Source organism: Triturus cristatus, chromosome 3_1 (assembly GCF_964204655.1).
Source record: "Triturus cristatus chromosome 3_1, aTriCri1.1, whole genome shotgun sequence".
NCBI lineage: Eukaryota > Metazoa > Chordata > Amphibia > Caudata > Salamandridae > Triturus > Triturus cristatus.
The window spans coordinates 771,128,514-771,149,136 of NC_140583.1; the positions used below are offsets into that span (position 1 = coordinate 771,128,514).

The 20,623-nt window shown below is 41.9% G+C and overlaps 1 protein-coding gene across 5 annotated transcripts in view; it reads left to right on the forward strand.

Moving 5' to 3' along the window:
* The window catches only part of ANO9 (anoctamin 9), a 519,627-nt gene that overhangs the window by 241,200 nt on the left and 257,804 nt on the right, over positions 1 to 20,623 (forward strand). For 3 of the 5 annotated variants that reach the window (XM_085644947.1, XM_085644948.1, XM_085644950.1), the window contains exons 7-8: positions 819 to 857; positions 1,732 to 1,790. In XM_085644947.1, coding sequence (XP_085501073.1) covers positions 819 to 857; positions 1,732 to 1,790 — 98 coding nt within the window. The remainder of the gene's footprint in view (positions 1 to 818; positions 858 to 1,731; positions 1,791 to 20,623) is intronic. The other 2 variants (XM_085644949.1, XM_085644951.1) reach the window with 1 other exon arrangement.

A 20,623-nucleotide genomic window follows, 5' to 3' on the forward strand; every position in this document is an offset into this window, starting at 1 on the left:
ACATAGACCAAGATCCACTACACATCAGAGAAGTATGCTAAGGACTAGATCTGGAATGAGGCTTGTTTATGGTTTCCTGAAGGTTGTTTTGACCAGCTAAGGTATTTATGCACCAGTGATTTCTGAAGGTAACTCCTTTACATCATTGAACGTCCTGCCAAAGCTATGGAATTGTCCATATTGTTCTTTTGCGTAGCATGTCATGGCTTCCACCTGAAGTCACAGAGCTGAATAACAAGGGACTTTGTTTTTCACTCTAAATTCAAACCCTTAACCTTCCAGGCGTTCCTATACAGAATGGGCCCTACCTGGGTTATCCTCAAACTTGACAAAACCAAGATCATTCTCACTGGGAAAAATCCCCTCACAAACAAGCTGCCCATCCAATATTCTACAAATATAAGGAAAAGCACCTCTGAGTGTGGCTGCCGTCATCTTCCAGGAGGAAGATCCTAATATATAGAGGGACATTTTTAAACTTTATTTTTATGAAGTTTGACTTCCAAATTGTAGCAAAGCAATCGGGGCACAGAGATCCAATACCTTTGTCTTGTCAAGATTCTTTGAAGAATGGTTCAGCTTTTGTGGACAGTGTGTAGCCTTCTGATAGTGGGATTGCGATCAGACCCGGGTGAGAAAATAACGCAAGGTCTTAGCAGTGAATGGCACCAGACTTGGAATAAGTGTATCAAATTGGATTTGTAGATATTGGGGGGAAGCAGAGGAAAGCAAGAATGCAAAGTCGAAACGTATCATTCTGTGTCTGACTTTATAAAAGATTTTTCAAAGTCTAAGTATGTAATCACCTTATTTTGTAGATTCACATTTTTGCTTACTTTCGAAAAAAAAGTCAACAGGTCAGTTTTGCAGGACCTATTTTGCTTAGTACATTCTAATTCATACTAATATGAACTCTTGTCTGTCCAATAATGTTCTTCATATTGCTTTCTAAATCAGGTATTAAAATATGTGCCTTTCATTGATAATTTCTTACTTTTCTTCTTTCTTACATGTTGGTGCCAGATCTCCCTCTACCATGATTGATTTTTCTCACAAATGATAAGTCTCTACCCTTGCCCTTAAATCTGTGAGAACTACCCGAGGGATACCATCCTGTGCTGCCATCTTGTGACAGTGGCTTGTGCTGGTGACTCGGATTGCATCCATCCTCAAAACCTTTATTTGCTCTTACTGTCGGGTCATAATTTCAATGTTGTCTGACTCAGTATTCGGAGTCTATATCATGACCGTTAATTCACGTGACCAGATGCTCTCAAGCTATCATCATCACCTATTGGACGGCACTGAGTGCTTTTTTCCCACATCCATATATTTTGTCATTGGGTGCTTGCATTTCATTGGATAACATGAATTCTCCTAAATGTCAATGAGAAATCTACTTTTGTTGGTCCTACTTTTTAACCTGTTTGAAATCACTTTAATCCTACAATAGGGTAATCAAATTTGTGTGACCTAAATTGAATTTAATCTCTTAATATTACCTTAACTTGTTCTTCTCTTAACTGGGAGCTGTATACGTGCAGTTGGCCACTATGTGATTGACCTAATCCATTGAGTCATTGATTTGTTTGTTTTATTTTCCTACCAGTGCTGCATGCTTTCCATAAAATATTCTGCATGACCTGAGTACTCATATGCTCTAACAATCTTTCTTTAAATATTTTCAGGATTCACAAATTATCTCACTTTCTATATTTGCTTTGTTGTTAGAGAAACTGGAGCAGCTGATACAAGACAAAGTGTTTGAAGCTGTATTTCCACTCCATGATGTAAGCAACCTATCTCAATGGTACACTTTTTTGTTTATATGGAAAATGCGGGTAGTAGAGGTGTAGGTACTGATAGGATGAATATCAGTTGACAGGATATTAGAATTTATAAGGGTGGACACATGTATGTGTGAGCGTTTAGAGTATGGAGTTGATGATGACATGCAGGCAATCAATAATGATGAAGGACAGTCATGGTGGTTAAATGAGTCATTAGTTGCCGCCACTGCCAAATGGATATACATACCCTCAGCATCACCACCAAATAAAAACCTGGGAAGCACAGATCACAAAATGCTGCTTTGTTTATTTATAGAAGCACAGATCAAATGTTTTATTTGTTGCTTCACTATCTATAAGATTAGGTTTTTGTAGATGATGGTTTATGATGTTCATTCATTTGGTTGTGTTTGGTTCCGTATAAGAGCACAGTAAGGTCCTGCATAGTTTGACAACACAAGCTTGATAAGAAACCACAAGGGTATTTTTCCCTGCAGTGCTTATATTTGAGTGTAATGCACAGGTCTCTATTAGTGCCCCCTTTTTAAATTTTAGTGATACGGTCCCACTAGATGTAGCAATCACTGAGAATGAGTGGGCCGAGCATTTTACTAATTTGTACTCCATTGTACATGATCATATTGTTAGTACCCATGATGATAGTCACCTGAGAGATCATGTACAGAGGAGTATCCAACTCGAACCTAAAATAACAATAACAGAGGTGCAGAAATGTATTGATGCAAGTTTGGCAGGGAAAGCACCAGGCCCTGATGGAGTCCCTGTTGATTTATTCAAAAACAACAAGGAACTCTGGGCACCAATCCTCACACGTATGTTTAATGCCACTCTGAAAGAAGGCCTCCTGCCATCGTGGTGTGAATCCCTGATAGTCCCAATTTTTAAAAAGGGCGATCGTGAAAACTGCAAGTGTTACCGCCCAATATCACTCCTGGATTCTACTATTAAAATTCTAGGAAGGGTAATCTTAGATAGGCTACATATATGGGCTAATGAAGCAAATATTTTAAGTGACTTGCAGTACGGTTTTAGGAAAGGTCTTGGTACAATTGAACAGTGTTTGAATTTGCATATTTTAATTGAAAAATACACCAAAGTGAAAGAGGGACGAATGTTTTTAACTTTTGTAGATCTTACCTCAGCATTCGACTCAGTAACACATTGTAAACTTTGGTTAGTAATGGATAAACTGGGTGTGGATAAGCAGATTATTGACTTCCTGAGAGACCTTTATGCAGGAGCATCGGCCCGAGTAAGATATGGGAAAAATGGTGAATGCACTAGATCATTTGCAATCAGAAGGGGTGTAAGACAGGGCTGTGTCCTGGCGCCGTTTCTCTTTACACTTTATATCAACAACGTGGAAAAGACTCTGATAACAGAGTGTAGGGATGTACCAATGGTAGAAAATAGATCAATCCCAATTCTGTTATATGCAGATGATGCGGTACTAATGGCTAGAACACCGCAGGCCATGCAAAGAGTAGTCACTTCCTTTTCGGATTTTATGAACCAGCTAGATTTAAGCATAAATTGTTCTAAGACATTCACCATGCACTGCGGGGCGGGTGCACAGAGGAAGAAAAAAGCAATCTATATTGGAACTACCCCAGTTGAGGACACTTTAACATTTCCTTATCTAGGAGTCTTAATTGATAGCTCTGGGCTATGGAACAATACTATTAAGACAAGGAAACTGTTGTACTGTAAATCTATTATGGCTTTAAAAAATTTTAGTCGGAAAATAGGGAAGAAACCAATTAAAGAAATGTTGACTGTTTACAAAGCAACTTGTGTAGCAATTGCCACTTATGGAGCAGGCTTATGGGGATATGCTAACGTCAGCATACTACAAGTTGTCGAAAACAATTTTATGAAATATCTCCTGGCCGTCCCACAGAGTGTGTCAACATACTCTTGCCATAATGAACTAGGGGAAACATACTTAGAAGACATAATAAAAACTGCACCAGTTCTTTTATGGCATAGAATATGGACCGTAGATGAATCTGGTTTAAACAGAATGATCATGAGAAATGCAATGGGTCTAGAGAAGTGTGGGAAAATTAGATGGTTGCACTATATCAATAATTTTCTCACGCTACTAGGTCTAGGGGATTACTTTACTGACCCTCTTTCTCTTTGTAATATTTCGAGGAAGTGTTTAAAAGATAAATGTATGACCTATTTGCAAGAGACCAGAGTAAAAACAGAATTTAAGAAAACTACGGTAGTAGCTCACGAGCAAATTATAACCTGCTATAGTTTACAGCCATATCTAAAACTACAAATGAGTGATTATGAAAGGTTTTTATTGACACGTTTTAGATTTAATCTATTATTTAGAGCACTCAGCTTTCCAAATATGAATAAGTGGTCAAAAATCATGAGTAAATGTCCCTGCGATGATTTATCAGTGCAATCTGACATGCATATACTTTTCTTTTGTAAATTTTATACTAGACCAAGACAAATGTTTGTTGTACCTTTGCTAAAAATGATGGAAATTAATCGCTGTCGCCCTGCTTTTTTAGCTGTACAGAAATTGGACAATATTTTAACTGTCGTATTTATTTCCTCATTCCTCAAAAATGTTTTTAAATTGCGGAAAACAATTGAGATCTGAACTTACTCGGTTTTTATCATATGTGGCCCTATGTAATTTTATATAAATGTGATTTTGTTTTTGTACTTTTATGGTTATTTTGGTATTAATAACCGAATAAAGAATAACTTGACTTGACTTGACAGGATATTAGAATTTATAAGGGTGGACACATGTATGTGTGAGCGTTTAGAGTATGGAGTTGAGGATGACATGCAGGCAATCAATAATGATGAAGGACAGTCATGGTGGTTAAATGAGTCATTAGTTGCCGCCACTGCCAAATGGATATACATACCCTCAGCATCACCACCAAATAAAAACCTGGGAAGCACAGATCACAAAATGCTGCTTTGTTTATTTATAGAAGCACAGATCAAATGTTTTATTTGTTGCTTCACTATCTATAAGATTAGGTTTTTGTAGATGATGGTTTATGATGTTCATTCATTTGGTTGTGTTTGGTTCCGTATAAGAGCACAGTAAGGTCCTGCATAGTTTGACAACACAAGCTTGATAAGAAACCACAAGGGTATTTTTCCCTGCAGTGCTTATATTTGAGTGTAATGCACAGGTCTCTATTGGTCCTAGGGATGTTGTTTTTGATGGTGGGGTAAAGAGATACCCTGGTTATGTAGATGGTTCCCATTAGAGAATGGTAGATAGTCTCCACTGGCCTAGCCAAATTGTGTTTTATGACAAAGGGCTTCATTAGACGTTGCCCAGAGCGGTATAGACAACTACAAGTGTCCCAGTATTTCCAGACCTGTGTCTGCAAATCCTAGGTCTGGGCCCAGAAACACCAGTCCCTGTTTCACCGAGTGCAGATCTGCATTCAGCAAAACCATGGGCAGATGCAGAGGGCCAAGCCGAGCCTTCTCGAAGCCCAATTTCCCATTTTCTGCTCCTGACTCCATGATGCCATTTATCATCTACTCACAGCATGTGGCACTTCACTGTGGAAAATTGCCAATTATTTTGCCCAGAAGTGGGAATTACATATAGAAAGGGAGCCAGTATACCTGGGTCGTCTTTTTAAAGTCCATTGCGGGTAGAACAGAACGCAGTGCCCGTTATTTGGTGTGGGGGATAATAGCAATAATCAGAATCTGGCATCTCCATAGCAAGTAACAGCCAATTTCTAATGTGGCAGTAAGTAGATAGTCTGTTCTCTTCTGGATGAGGTATGTATGAGGACGCTTTAGTTTGCTTATAGAGGATATTGTGATTAATTGTAAGGTAGAGACTTTCTGTTGTCAATTAATTGCTGAGGTATGAGGCTACTGCAAAGGGTTTAGTCTGGAAGTTGTGTTTGAGGGCACAACGGGAGGTTTGTATATGGCCTGTAGAATGTTCTTTTACAACAAATGTGACGGTTGCTTTTGTTCTGGAGGAGTCATGTCAAATGGTGCAACAGAGGACAATCATTGTGGAGACTGCTGTGTTGCAAGGGAAGGCGCTCTAGAGCGTCCAGTGGAATGCTGTATGTTAAGGTGAATTGAAGCCTATCAGTTGCTCTGGTTGGATTGCATGTGAAGTATGACAGGAGTGAAGAATGTATTCATTAATTGGGTACATGGTTTTCGTTGGTCCAGGGCAGTAGTGTAAGAAGATATTGCAATGGTTTTGCTTTTATCTGAAGCATGCTGTTGTTGGAGGTACAGTACTTGACATTGCCATTAAAAGTGATAGTTGATAGCTGGTGCACTATGCACCCCAGTGTAAGATTAAGACAATCGGGTTCCAGGCATCTCAGTGGTACCTCATACCCTCATGCTCCAGCCTTTGTAATGCTGAGAAGTGAACATTCATTTGTAAACATAAAACTACCAACGTGTAGCGACAAAGTAAAATTGTGCTATTTGTGTCTGCATATTTGCACAACTCTGAAGTCAGATCTTTGAGTTCTTGGTGGTGTTAGGCTGCAAAACTCAAGATGGCAGATGGAAGCTTCAGTCACGTGATCGCATCGTTTATTAAATGGGAGTGAGGAGTGGCATTACTGTGCATGTTTAATTATTCTGGATCTGGGACTGGTCAGCAGGATAAGGACTATTTTCGTAATGTGTTATACCAAGCTAACGTCATATTCATGACAGTTCTTTTTGATGGTAAACACATGTTGACATAACATGCAAAAAAAGACCAGCCATGACAATGTACATGACAAGTACTGTCTAAGAATTATTACACCAGTGAAATTAGGTTCATCTGTTTCCATACTGTGCTTACAGATGAATCTATCAATGATACAGTCAGCAGTAGGAACCAGGTATACACAACCATCACCATTATCCATTAGGACCTGGAACCCCAGCAATGTACTCTACCATGTTATTTGTGGATGCTATATGGCGGAGATGAAGTAACCTACCTCTACATCGTTCTGTCCTGTCTCTAAAAGTTGTTCAATAACATTTATTTATTTATTTATAAAGTTTTATATAGCGTGAACTTGATCCCGAAGGATATCAGAGCGCTTCACAATTTGAGGGAGAGGAAGGTAACAGTTCAGAACATGAGTCAAATGGGGAATCTACATAGGCATTGAATCAAATAGTGCTCACATAACAGATCATTTATAAACCTGGGGTAAACGAAGAATGGGCTAGTCGAGGAAACATAATGACATAAGGGGAGCAAATACAATAATAATATACAGGATTAACAAACAATACTGTAGTATGTCCGATGCGATTAGAGCTGCCAGTCACCCCACATGTTAAGGTAAGAACTTATTCATGAGGAATCTTTTTGCTTCCAGTTTGAAAGCAACCTTGGTAGAGATTCTACGAATTTCCGGTAGAAGAGAGTTCCAAATTTTTGGTGCAGAGCCAGAGAAGGCTCGTTGGTATGTTCTCTTTTTGCGGAAAATCTGAGGTTTCAAGAGGAGGGAATTAGCACTCCTTGAGGGTCTACCCCCTCTGGATAGTTCTAACTTTTGCGCAAGGTAGTTGGGGGTTTTGCAGTGGAGGGCTTTGTGAGATAGGCAGGCAATCTTTAGTTTGAATTCTAGCTTCGTAGGACCGCCAGTTTAGAGATTTTAAGACCGGGGAGATGTGGGCATTTCGCTTGGTGCCCGTAATCAATCTGGCCGCCGGGTTCAGTGAAGCCTTTAGGGGGGCCAAAGTGTATTTGGGGAGACCACCTAGCATAGCACTGCCATAGTCAAGCCTCGGCAAAACAATTGCTTGGACCACTTGCTTGAAATCTGCTTGAGGTAGGAAAGGTTTGAGATTCCTGAGTGTTCCTAGAAGGTGGTTAGCTCCCTTGCACACATTGCTAATATGGGTCTTCATATTTAGATGCTTGTCCAGGGTGATTCCTAGAGATTTAGCTGAGTCAATAATGCGGGGGGAGCAGTTGAATGCGGTGATTTGGTTCATCCAGAGGTCGATTTTAGGAGTATGTTTCGGGGGAGAAATGAGGAGGAATTCTGTATTGGGGGTGTTTAGCAGGAGGTGGTTCTCAGTTAACCAGTTTTGGGTAGTCAGTAGGGTGGAGTTGAGTGACGTGATGTCATCTGGGGAGGAGATTTTCAGATAGAGTTGGGTGTCGTTTGCATACATATGGAAGTGAATGTCCATGGATTTTAGTACATTAGCTAATGGTTCCAGGAACAAATTAAAGAGAATGAGAGATAAGGAGGACCCTTGGGGAACCCCCATGCTGACTGGGGATGGCTGGGAGAGAGAGTGGTTCGCTTTAACTCTTTGGGACCTGTGCTGCAGGAAGGACGAGAACCAATGCAGCACCTGACCAGAGAGGCCCATCCTATGCTTCAGAATGACTAGGAGGTTGTCATGATTGACAGTCTCAAATGCAGAGGAAAGGTCGAGTAGGATAAGGAGACAGGATTCATTTAGATCAAGCATTATTAAGATGTTATCCATCACGTGAGTGAGAGCCGATTCAGTGCTGTGCCCACTACGAAAGCCAGATTGATGTTGGTCCAGGAGATGGAAATTTTCGATGTGCGCACATAGTTGTGACTGGACGCATTTTTCAAGGAGTTTGGCTAGTGTGGGGATGCAGGAGATAGGTCGGACGTTGTTAAGATCTGTACTGTCAGCTGTAGGTTTTTTTAAATATAGGTGTTACCTAAGCCTCTTTTAGGCATTCTGGGGTCGGGCCTTGTGACAGAGATACATTCACGATCTTTGTCCAGATGGGGGAGATTGCATCCTTAATTACTTTGAAGATGGTGGGTGGTAATGGGTCACTGAAGTGATTGGATGGGTTGATACTCCGAAGAACCTTTTTGATATCATTTTCATTGAGGGGGTAAAGGTGTCCCAGAAAGCGTTGTTCTTGATACCCCAGCTACATGGTGCTGCCGTGTCTAGTGAGGCCCGGGGGGGGGTGTAGGTCCATTGGGTAGCAATAGAGCCCTCATGGTTTCCAGGTCAATATTAATAAGTCTAGTTTTCTCAGTAAAAAAGGCAGCCAGATCATCACATTAGGGAGGTCTGACTTCCGAAGCTGATCGGTTAGGGGCTGCCACCGATTGTTGTTTAACCAGTTCAAACAGTTTCTTGGGTCGATTAGCCGCTTGGTTAAGTTGGGATCTGAAATATTCTGCCTTAGCTGTCTTGATTTGTTTGTTCGATGGCCCTGAGATTGTGACGTTCCGAGTTTAGGTTGCCATTGAACCAAGGTTTAGATATTTTTGTAGGTGTATTTTTTTGTTGGAGTGGAGCCATAGAATCCATGATGCTGGAAATAGAAGAGTTGTAGAAGTCTGTGAGTGCTTGTACTTCATGTATGTCCAATTGGGGAGAGAGGGCACGATTACAGCGGGTTGCTAGGTCAACTGTATAAATCTCTCAGAGGTCCCTTTTCCAAATCTTTGGTTTAGTTGTTTGTGCCTTGCTCTGATAAACCTCCGAGTTGATATGGATGGAAATGATGTGATGGTCTGACCAATCACAGGGCATGATGGAGTCCAATGTGATGGAAGTCCTTTGGAGATGATGAGGTCTAGAGTTTCCCCTTTAATGTGGGTAGGCTGGTCACAATGTTGAATCAATTCGTGATCATTCAAGAAGGAATTGAGGCATGAAACTGCTTGGTCATTAGTGTTTGACCAGTGAAGGTTAAAGTCCCCAAGGTAGATGTGGGACTGGACTGAATTCACATTGCCAGAGATAGTTTCCATTAATTGTTCGATGAAGGGGAGATTGTCGCCTGGGGGGTGATAGAATGTGTGTAGTTTGCAAACCAGATGATTGTTACTAGAGATGTTGAGACAAAGGCATTCGCAAGTTACTGGCGAAGAGGACATTGATGTTACATTGCAGAAATGATAGCTTGGCACACCTTAGTCCCCCAGCACAGCAGAAGGTATTTGTTTAGATGCGGGGAACATCAAAATGCATTTACCCCAACTGCCCAGATGAAGAGCAACACATGGTAGTCCCATGATACACCTAGTGAGCAGTGTTAAACATAGCCTGGAAAGCTTTAACATGGTCACATTATTAGCCTATTCACATCATCTTAACAGAACCAAACATTAACCAATCAGAAGCAAGCTCATAGAACACCAGAGGCTCCAATACCTCAGATTTCTACTGCACATTGCGCATGAAGGAAGTTCCCTTAGCTCTCCTCAGTCTTTCCGATTAAATTACCTTTTGACTCAACTGGGTGATTAGTTTGAGTGGGAATTCCATACTTTACATCTGGATTAAACGGACTATGTGAGCTACCTCTAAAAAGGCCTTCTTAGGCCCTATAGAACCTGTGGTAAAACGAGGCTTTAGTGTGAAGATACTCACAAGAAATGCATTTATTGCCTCTGTCCTACCCACTAGGCGTACAACTGTAAGATTGTCACACATTTTCCTCAAAAACCTTTAAGGACAGAGAGGATAGACTTTTATATGACTCTAGAAATCAAAATCTAAGGATGTGCCATCTTCAGATTCGGACTCAAATGACTCCTCAATGACATCTAAAAAAGCTAATAAAAGAACCATTTTGTAGAAGTGTGGTTTTCCAAAGCCACTTCTGTGGATATAACATCTACATCCAAGGAACCTCCTAAAAACACATTAAGAAATCCAAAGATAAAAGTCTGCCACCTGAGGTAGTAATTTTGACTAAAAAAATAACCTCAAAGATGATTTCTGAACCACCAACTCCCAGAACATATGATCTCTCTGGAATTTGAGAAACCAAAATCATCATCAACAACGTAGTTGATGGGAACAGTCACAACAACCTTGTCGACAAAGAAATTGTCAATGATAACAACACCATGGACAAGGGTCTCCCTGAAGAAAAAGTCATTATGTCTGCCACCACTGACAACTGGCTTGTCAAAGACATATTTGGCAACCACGACAACACCATCGACAACCACCTCATCTGCGACATTGATGACAACTATCTCATTGATGACACTATCACAACCACGTTATCGGCGACTATACTGTAGATGAAATCTTTGCCGATAACACCACTTTCCAAGATCTCAAAGTCACTAAAAGCAACTCTAATCTTAGACAAAGGCATCCCAACACATTTGATGCCTGAACATAAGTCACCAAGCAAAGTCTCCCCATATCCTCCTCAACACCTAATTGACACAGTAGAGTAAATGTAGACATTGTAGAGTACCACGCAGCTCCAGGTCAAATATCAGGTCCAGGATCAGGGAGGAAGAAAATGGCAGAAGATTTCTTCCATTTTTATTAGGGGCACAGACAGGAGGAAGCTACTGCTTGCAGTTGTTTGCTGAATATCAAGAAGATTCCAGTGTGGAGATGCTTACGTTAAGGACACTCAATTCTCAAATCAGCCTATTATGCAAGTACAAATTAACTTGTTTAAAGATCTCACATTTATGCTGGTGGACTCTTAGAGTCCCTGTTCTGGAACCCGCAGCAGGTGACCAACAGGATACTAAATAACATTGGGAAGAAATCCTCTGCAATAGAAGTGACTTTGATTACAGCTTACAACCAATAACAATCCTGGGCTGCAATGATAGGCAGATATTGCACCCTAATTGGACCTTGTACCTGATGATAAAAAGAATGAAGTGAAGGGTCTTCTCTCAGAAGGAGAAAGAACATCTTAAGCCATAATAGATACTGCCATGGACATCATGACCACTGCATTCAGGCAATTAGCTGGTGCAGATGTGCTGTGCAGTCAAAGCCACCTCATTTTTCACCAGAAGGTAAAGCTGAATCTTTAGAAATGCCTTAGGATGGTGAGTCCTTATTTGGGCACTGTGTTGATGAGGCTCTGCAGTCTATTAATTTGGAAATGGACACAGCAAGATTGCTAGGTGTCTTACAGGAATGATGACCCCAGTCCTTTCGAGGACATGGGGAATGGGTCAGTACTCCTACATAGGAGGTTTTCAGTCCTACAGATACTAGGCATGTAATGTGCCTCAGCAAACCTACCAGCAACAACATGCCCATCAATAAAGAACCCAGACTCTAGAGTCTTCACAGACAAGCTCTTCATTGAAGAGGTGACGCCATTCTAATGGCCAAGAGTCATCAAGACGAGTGTGATAACATTCTGGCTATGGTCACAGAATCTCAAGGTAATTCTGTAGGAGGGAAGATCTCTTATTGTTTCAAACAGTGGGTAAATACAATATTGGACTGCTGGATTCTAGATCTTATACTATTTGGTGACGTTCTAAAATTCATCCAAACACTTCTACCAACTCTCCCATTCAAGAAACTCCATCAATATCTTTGTCTGATACAAGCAGAGATTGCTCTCAATGTTAAAGAAAGGAACAAAAGAACTTCTACCCAGCTCCCAGCAAAATATAGGTTTCTATTCACACTCTTTTTCTCATTTAGAAGAAATCATGCGAATGGAGACCAATCTTAGATCTATGCCAATTAAACATATTTCTCAAGAAGCAAACATTTTGCTTGGTAACCTTACATGAAATTCTCCAACTCCTTCAAAAATGGTATTACATGTCTACACTAGACCTACAGGTTGATGGTCACCCCTATCAATTCAAGTTCCTTCCATTAGGCCTCAAATCAACCTCACGAATAATCCCAAAGTGTGTTGCCCCAGTCACTGCATAGCTCAGAAAGCAGGGCCCAAAGTCTTTCCTTCTCTTGATGATTGGCCCATCAAAGGAAATTCATTCACAGCAACAGAAACCTCTACCAAACTGTGTCTAAGTCCATTTAACAAGCAAAGCCTAAAAAAAAATAAAGACATATCACATCTAGCTCCCCTCGAAAAACATTCAATTTTTGGGAGCAGTATTGAACATGCAGTGCCTTTCCCATCCAAAGAACAAATAGCAAGTCTGACCAAGTTAGCAAATCAATTGCAGCAGGAAAAGAGGATCACTGTCCAACTTTTCAAGGTTCTTTTAAGGGGTGATGCCATCTTGAATTCATTTAATCCTAGACTGCTGCCTGCACATTCAACATTTGAAGGAAGAGCGTAAAAAACTAGGTTCAAAGCCAAGGTACATTTGACCATCTTTTCACAATCATACAAAAAATAAAACAAACTTTGTCTTGGTAGACAATATGGCAATTGAACTGAGGTTCCTCCAACAGGAACCCTTATTTGTAATGTCAACAGATGCTTCTTGTAGGAAACTAGGTTACTCTTTGAGGGGGTGGAACAATCACAATCCTTGTCACGGTGAACCACAAAAGTCACTACATTTACCTGTGCTTAATCCTCTGGTAGCATGGCACAAAAGAAGTCAGGCTTAATTTAGCACTGTGTTAAATATTTATGCAGAACACAAACAGTAATAATGTGACTACACAACACAAGAAAAAATGCCAAACCAATTTAGAAAAATAGAATAAAATTTAATACGTAAAATGAAAACCAAAATGCCAAAAATCCAATCAGAAGAACCGGAGATAAGCAGTTTTAAAGGTTTAAGTAAAAATATCGGCAAGTAGCAGAAAGCGCTAATTGTGGGTATCTCATTGCGGTACACAGGGACAAATCACAAATTGATGCCAAACGCTATGGAGTGCGGGCCGGATACACTCCGGCGCTCAGAGGTCAGAGTATCAAGATATCACAGGAGAAGCTCAACTGATGCCAGTCAGGGGTCCAAGACCTGAAGAGGCATCTTGTGGGGGAAACCACTCCAGCAGAGGCCAGCAAAGATCAAGTGAGCTCTGGAGCTTGATGTGTCGCTGTAGTTCAGAACAGGAGGTCAGCCAACTAACCCTTTTACCCACTCAGGTGGCCTGGGATAAAGGGCAAGCCTCAAGCAGCATGGCAGTCCTCTGGGGAACAAGGCAGGCCTCAAGTAGCATTGTGGTCCTCTGGTAGCAGCTGGGAAGTCCTCTGAAGAACAAGGCAAGTTTTGTGGAGCGAGGCAGTCCTCTGGGGAACAAGACAGCCCTCAAGTAGAAAACAGTCCTTCTGGAGGTCGTCCGCAAGTCAGGAATACATTGAAGAGTTGGCTTGAGGGTCCACAATTTATGCCTGGTGTCAGCCTGTGAAATAGGAGAAACTTCTAGACCCTTCTACATCTGATTTATAGAAACTTCCCCCCTCCACTGCCCCTGCTCCAAGAGGTCTAGGGTGACAAAAGACCGGTGTGAAGTTCTTTGTGAATGTTTATGGACGTAGCTCCTTTGAAATGTAATTGGGAAAGGGAACAGCTCTGCCTCACAAATCCATGCTGTATAGTCCATCCTGCCAACACCTAATCCCCCTTTGACTCACTGTCTGGAAGGAATACACAAAAGTCACTGCCATGCTAATCACACTCCTAAGACTCAGGACAAAGGCTGCAGGCACCAAATAGTTAGGACAAGAGAATGGCAACTTTCTAAAAGTAAAATGAATAAATGATGTATGGAATGCTGAACAATGCAAACATTCACCCACAGTCACAAAGATCTGGGTTTAACGCATCGTTCTTTTGCTCAACATGCTACTCCAGTTTGCAACCAGCCATATGCAAATCCGTCTTGACCCTGTTCCTCATGGGAACAGTCCAGCCCGAACTGCAGAGCCAGGTCCTCCCTGGACCGAAAATAAGCATCCTGGGACCGGTTTCGGGCATCACCCCACATCAACTAGGCTAGCTTGAAGCCAGTGGCGCAGTGAGCACGGGACCCACGTCTAGGCATACCCTTCCCACTTAGGGCGATAAAAGCAAAAGGAACAAATGATGGACGGAATGCTGAACAATGCAAACATTCACCCCCAGTCACAAAGATCTGGGCTTAACCCATCGTTCTTTTGTTCACCACACCACTCCAGTTTTGACCCAGCCAGATACAAATCAGTTTTGACCCTGTTCCTCATGGGAACAGTCCAGCCCGAACTCCCATGGCAGGACCTCCCTGGACCGGAAACGAGCATCCTGGGACCGGTTTCAGGGCATCACCCCTCATCGGCCAGACTAGCTTTAATCCAGTGGTGCAGTGAGCACGAGACCCACGTCTGGACATACCCTTCCCACTTGGAGCGACAAAAGCAAAAGGCACAAACGATGGATGGAATTCTGAACAATACAATCATTCACCCCCAGTCATAAAGATATGGGCTTAACTCATCGTTCTTTTGCTTACCACGCCCCCCCATTTTGGACACAGCCATATGCAAATCCTTCTTGACCCTGTTCCTCATGGAAACAGTCCAACCTGAACTGCCAAGCCAGGTCTTCCCTGGACCGGAAAAAAGAATCCTGGAACCGGTTTCGGGGCATCAACACATATCAGCCAGGCTAGCTTGAATCTTTTTGCAACTTTATAAAAGTGGCATTTTCTAAATTTCGACTTAAAATCTGACTTTACTATTAAAGAGGGATTTATGTTACAATTCTTTTAAGAACAAACATGACATTTCTTCCTGCTCCCAAACAAGATTTAGCACTTATTAAATGGAAAAAAGCTAACCCAATGTTATCCTAAGGGAGAGTTAGGCCTCACAGTAGTGAAAAACGAATGTAGGACATTTTCACCACCAGGACATGGAATACGTAAAAGTATATGTACAACTTTTTAAATACAATGTGCCCTAAACAGCCCAGTGAACAAATGACAGAGAAGGTGGTAAGAACACAGATTTGTGCTGTGTTTTTTGATACTTTAAAACTGCTGTTTTTCTACCCACGACTGTTTAAATTGAGCTCTTGGTTTCTGTGCAATTGATACTGTTAAAACGAACCCCGGGCCTAGTGTGCATAGCGGGGCTATGCGGAGGTCCACGGAGTTGCAAACAAATTCCGTGGAGCTCCGCTCCGCTCTGCCACCCGCCTCCACCCCTCTATTAAGAAGTAAGTTAACATTAATTACAAAGAAACTTCAAACCACTTACCTCTGTACTGCGGTGTCCCCAGGCTGCCCTCCTCCTCTTTCTCGCTGTACCGGTAATGCTTGAGAAAACTGGTCATGCATGCAGGCCCGTGCATGCACATTCCTTCTGAGAAATGTGCATGCGTGGGCGTGCGCTTATGCGCAGTGTTCTGAAGCATTAGTGGTACGGGGAGGAAGAGGAGGAGGGCAGCCCGAAGACGCCGCTGTACAGAGATAAGTGGTTTTAAGTTGCTTTTTAATTAATGTTAACTTATTTCTTAATAGGGGTGTGGAGACGGGGGCTGGCCAACTCCGCTCCACTGCGGAGTGTGCGGAGATTTGCCTTCTCCGCATTCTCCACTGAACGCGGAGAAGGCAAACCTCTGCACACTCCGCGGGCGGAGTGGAGGTCTCTGCCCGGGGTAAGTTAAAACTGCTGCTCTTCTACCCGTGACTGTTTGAATTGAACTCTTGGTTTCTCTGCAATTGATACTGTTCAAACTGCTGTTCTTCTACCCTTGGTTTCTGTGCAATTGATGCTGTTAAAACTGCTGTTTTTCAACCCTTTACTGTTTGAATTGAACTCTTGGTTTCTGTGCAATTGGTACTGTTAAGACTGCTTTTTTTCTACTTGTAACTTTGAATTGAATTTCTGTCCTAGTTTCTCCTGTACTGCACTTGGGTGTGCAGAGACAATCCCCCCAGCCCCTCTCTCTCCCCTATTGGGGTTTTAAAAGTTAAAAAGGCAAACTACACCCTCAGAGGGTAAGCAGAGTGTGTTTAAGAGACTGTCGAATCTGATTTATGGTTTAAACTGTGCTTGGAATGTGCACGTATCCCTTTTATTTTGTTAGAAAAGTGATTTGCTTAAGGGCGCAAAAAGCAGTATTTTCAGTGGCTTGGATTTGGGCCTTACCTGCAGGGTAAAACAGGACCGGCAAAGTGTTAAATAAGCCTGTCTGTATGAAATGAGATTCCGATCTTCAGGAGCAAGACCATCATTCTGTGCCTTCCTGAGTGGCCCTCTAGCTCCCAAGCAACCCTGAGCCTTCCTCCTCCCACACCTGCAGAAACCCTTAAGGCCTGTGCAGGGAACGCCAAGACCGCCACCTCCATCTTTTAGCCTCAGCCTCTCTGTGCCCTAAACAGCCCAGTGAACAAATCACATAGAAGATGGTAAGAACACAGACTTGTGCTGTGTTTTTTAAACTTAAAGCTGCTGTTTTTCTACCAGTGACTGTTTAAATTGACCTATTGGATTCTGTGCAGTTGGTACTGTAAAAACTGCTGTTTTTTCCACTCATGACAGTTTGAATTGAACTCTTGGTTTCTATGCAATTGGTACAGTTAAGACTGCTGTTTTTCTACCGGTCCTGTTTGAATTTCTGTCCTAGTTTCCCATGTACTGTGCTTAGGCCTTGGGTCTTTAAAAGTTAGAAAGGCAAACCGCACCCTCAGAGTGTAAGCAGAGTGTGTTTAAGAGGCTGCTTTATGGTTTAAACTGTGCTTGGAAAGTATATGTAACCCTCGTTGTTGGCTAGAAAAGTAATTTGTTCAAGTGCGTGAGAAGCAGTATTTTAAGTGGCTTAGATTTTAGCCTTACTTGCAGGGTAAAACAGGACCAGCAAAATGTTGAACACAGACAGGATGGAGCCTGTCTATCCAAGGAGATTCTGATCTTCAGGAGTAGCTCACTGCCCCCGAACCATCAGCCTGTGCTTAATGTTACGCACCCCTTACATAAGTTTGCTACTGGACTCTACATCTGTGCTCTAATTGGTTCCTATATCTGAGGTTTCTATTGGGCTTAGGGCTTAGAGTTAGGATTCTGAATGGTTGATAGGTCTGGGGTTTTGATTGGTTCCTGGGTCTAACTTTTCTATTGGACTTAGGGCTTAGGGTTTGGGTTCTGATTGGCTTCTATGACTAGGGCTGTTATTGGTTGTAAGGGCCTAGTCTCCTATTGGTCCTAGGGCTTAGGGCTAGTGTTCTGATTGGTTAGAGGTAGGGTTCCCATTGGCCGAAGGTGTCACCTGATCACTAGGCCTTTTAACCTTAGGGCTCAGGGCGTCTCAGCCCGGGTATTGAGGCTAAGGGTGGAAAGGACAAGGGCAGTTGCCAGTTTTGGCTTGTTCAGGACTAAGGCCAGAAATGCTGCATTTTTTTCCATTCCCAGCACCCACCTTAACCCATCCACATCCATAAACATATCAACATGCTCACAGTGAATGCACTCTACTCATTTGCTACAAACACACCATAACCACATTTTATTGTCTCAACAACTACTTGAAAAACCCCACAAACCACACCTATACACCCTTCTACCCCAACTGCCACACAATGGCAACACCACTCTAACACAAAACACCACTCTGTCCTATACCACTAACAAATCCACACATCGCCAACACAACACCACACTATGCATAACTTTAATCCATCCAGAAACACACACCCGTCTCATAAAAAGCACCAGCTCTACCTTCTACTTACTCCTAAGAAATCCCTTTCTGTTACCTCTAACCCTACACTCAGCCCTCCATTATTTCATCCACCAACACCCTCCTCCTCTTTTTGCCAATAAAATACAACCAAAAAACCCTTAAACTCCATCCCACCACACATATTACCTCTTCTAGCTATTCAATCTAACACAAACACTCAAAACTGTTGGTCATCCCATCTCACAGACCACATATACACTTTTCCAAAACACACACCACCCCCTTTACCATTCAGCTTCCACTCACCAACAATACTTTACATACACATTTTTCTCACAAAACCACTACATCATCTCCTCTCACTACTCCACTAAAACACAATATAAAACACACACAAGCACAACAAAATCACACACACACACATTGTCTATTACACAACAAGGCTACTCTACAAAACAACACAGCTTACCAACTCACTCTCAACCACCATCTCCACCACCTACACACACAGACCCATCAAAATGCCTTCTACGCCTGCTGAACAAGGAATACGATATAGAAAAGCAATACTATTGCTATCCTCATACAGCTAATACCACCACTAATGACACACCAGCAACAAGTTAAAAAAATACTGCTCATTCTACTACAAAACAAATTCACACCATCACCAAAACACAATCTCTAAACGACCTACTTGTAAATGCTTGATCACTCTCTAAAAACAAGCATCACATCTACGACTTACTCACTGGCACACAACCTAACTTAGTCTTCATAACTGAATCATGGTTGGGAGATGACATGGCTCCGTTGTTGCATGAAGCCGTTCCTCTAGCCTTTAAAACTATCACACAAAAATGTATAGGCAAAAGAGAAGGTGGGCTAGCTGTTATATTCAAGCCAACAATAAATCTCACTAAAGCTGACGACGTCTCCATACAAGGTTTTTAGGCCCTCTTCACCAGGTGCACCCCTACATTAGCTTCCTCCTGTAACTTCCTTCTCCTTTACAGACCTGCACCTAGTAATGCAACATTCCCAGACCCATTTCTAGACACAGTTTCAAACCTGTTAACACTACACCCCAACCTATGCATTCTTGGTGACCTAAACATTTGGTTTGACATCCTCAATCTGACCCATCCAAAAACCATCATCACTGGCCTATACACCCTGAGCTTACATCAGATCGTCCACAAACCCACACTCATCGCTGGACACATCCTAGAAGTCCTTTTTGCTAATCCAGAACTAGTTACCTCTCAAAAGATTGCTCCAGTCACATGGGCAGACCACGGTCAGACTACCATTTGCTAGCTTTCCAACATAAAACACCACAAAGCAAAACATCTAAAACCACCTTACATGCATCCACCTATCGTGGAACAAACTCAGTTTCGAACACTTAGAAACCTAACATCCAACACAGATCTAGGCACAATAACTTCCATTAAAAAACTAAATAAGTCGCTACAGGAAGCATTTCATATCCTAATACCTCTGAGAACAACAAAACAGGACAAAAGAAATCTGCACCTTGGAGGAATACAGAATAAACAAAATAACACAGCAAATTAGAAACCTGCAACGCACCTGGTTCAAAACAAACCGCAATCAAGAAAGATTTCATCTACAGAATATTAACAGATTATACAAGTCAGAAATCAAAAAAACAAAAAAAAACAGGTACTATTGAGACAGAATTCAAAATGCTAAATGTACATACAAGTTAATAAAATTCTCACTGAATTTCATAAACCTAAATGCATAGAAGGAACTCATCCCATTCCCCAAGGATTCACGGACAAACTGGCAAATCATTACATAACCAAAGCAGACATGTTGGACTCCTATTTAAAATGAAGGAAAACCACCAACACCAACCCCTTTCCAAAACCCCCCTCCAATATTAGGCTAACACAACCTCTGATTTCCTTCAAACACATATCACAAAGTGAATTTATGGATCTCGTCAAAGCAAGCAAGCCTGCCGACATCCCTTCTGACCCTTGTCCACTAAAAACCTTCAAGAATATTTTTTAAACTACCTCTGCTGCCTCACCATTAAGAAGAACCATCAATAATTCCTTAACCACAGGATTCTTCCCAGAAGACCTAAAAAACACATACATGCGCCCATTATTAAAGAAAACTAACCTGGTTCCGCTTAACCCGACAACTAAGGAGCGATTACAAATTAACTTTTCCTGTGCACACCGATAGAAAGAGCCACATTTGCCCAGATGTCACAATTCATTGAAGAGAACTCCCTACTTTCTGACTTCCAAACTGGATTCCATCCAGGAAGAGGCACAGGATCTGGCCTCATTACCACCTAGGATGACCTTAAGAACACAGTAGACCCGAACAGGGTTGCTGCACTACTTCTCTTCGACTTCTCAGCTGCCTTTGACTCAGTTGACCTTGACACTGTAATACAAAGACTCTATGATGCCGGCATAGAAAGGACTG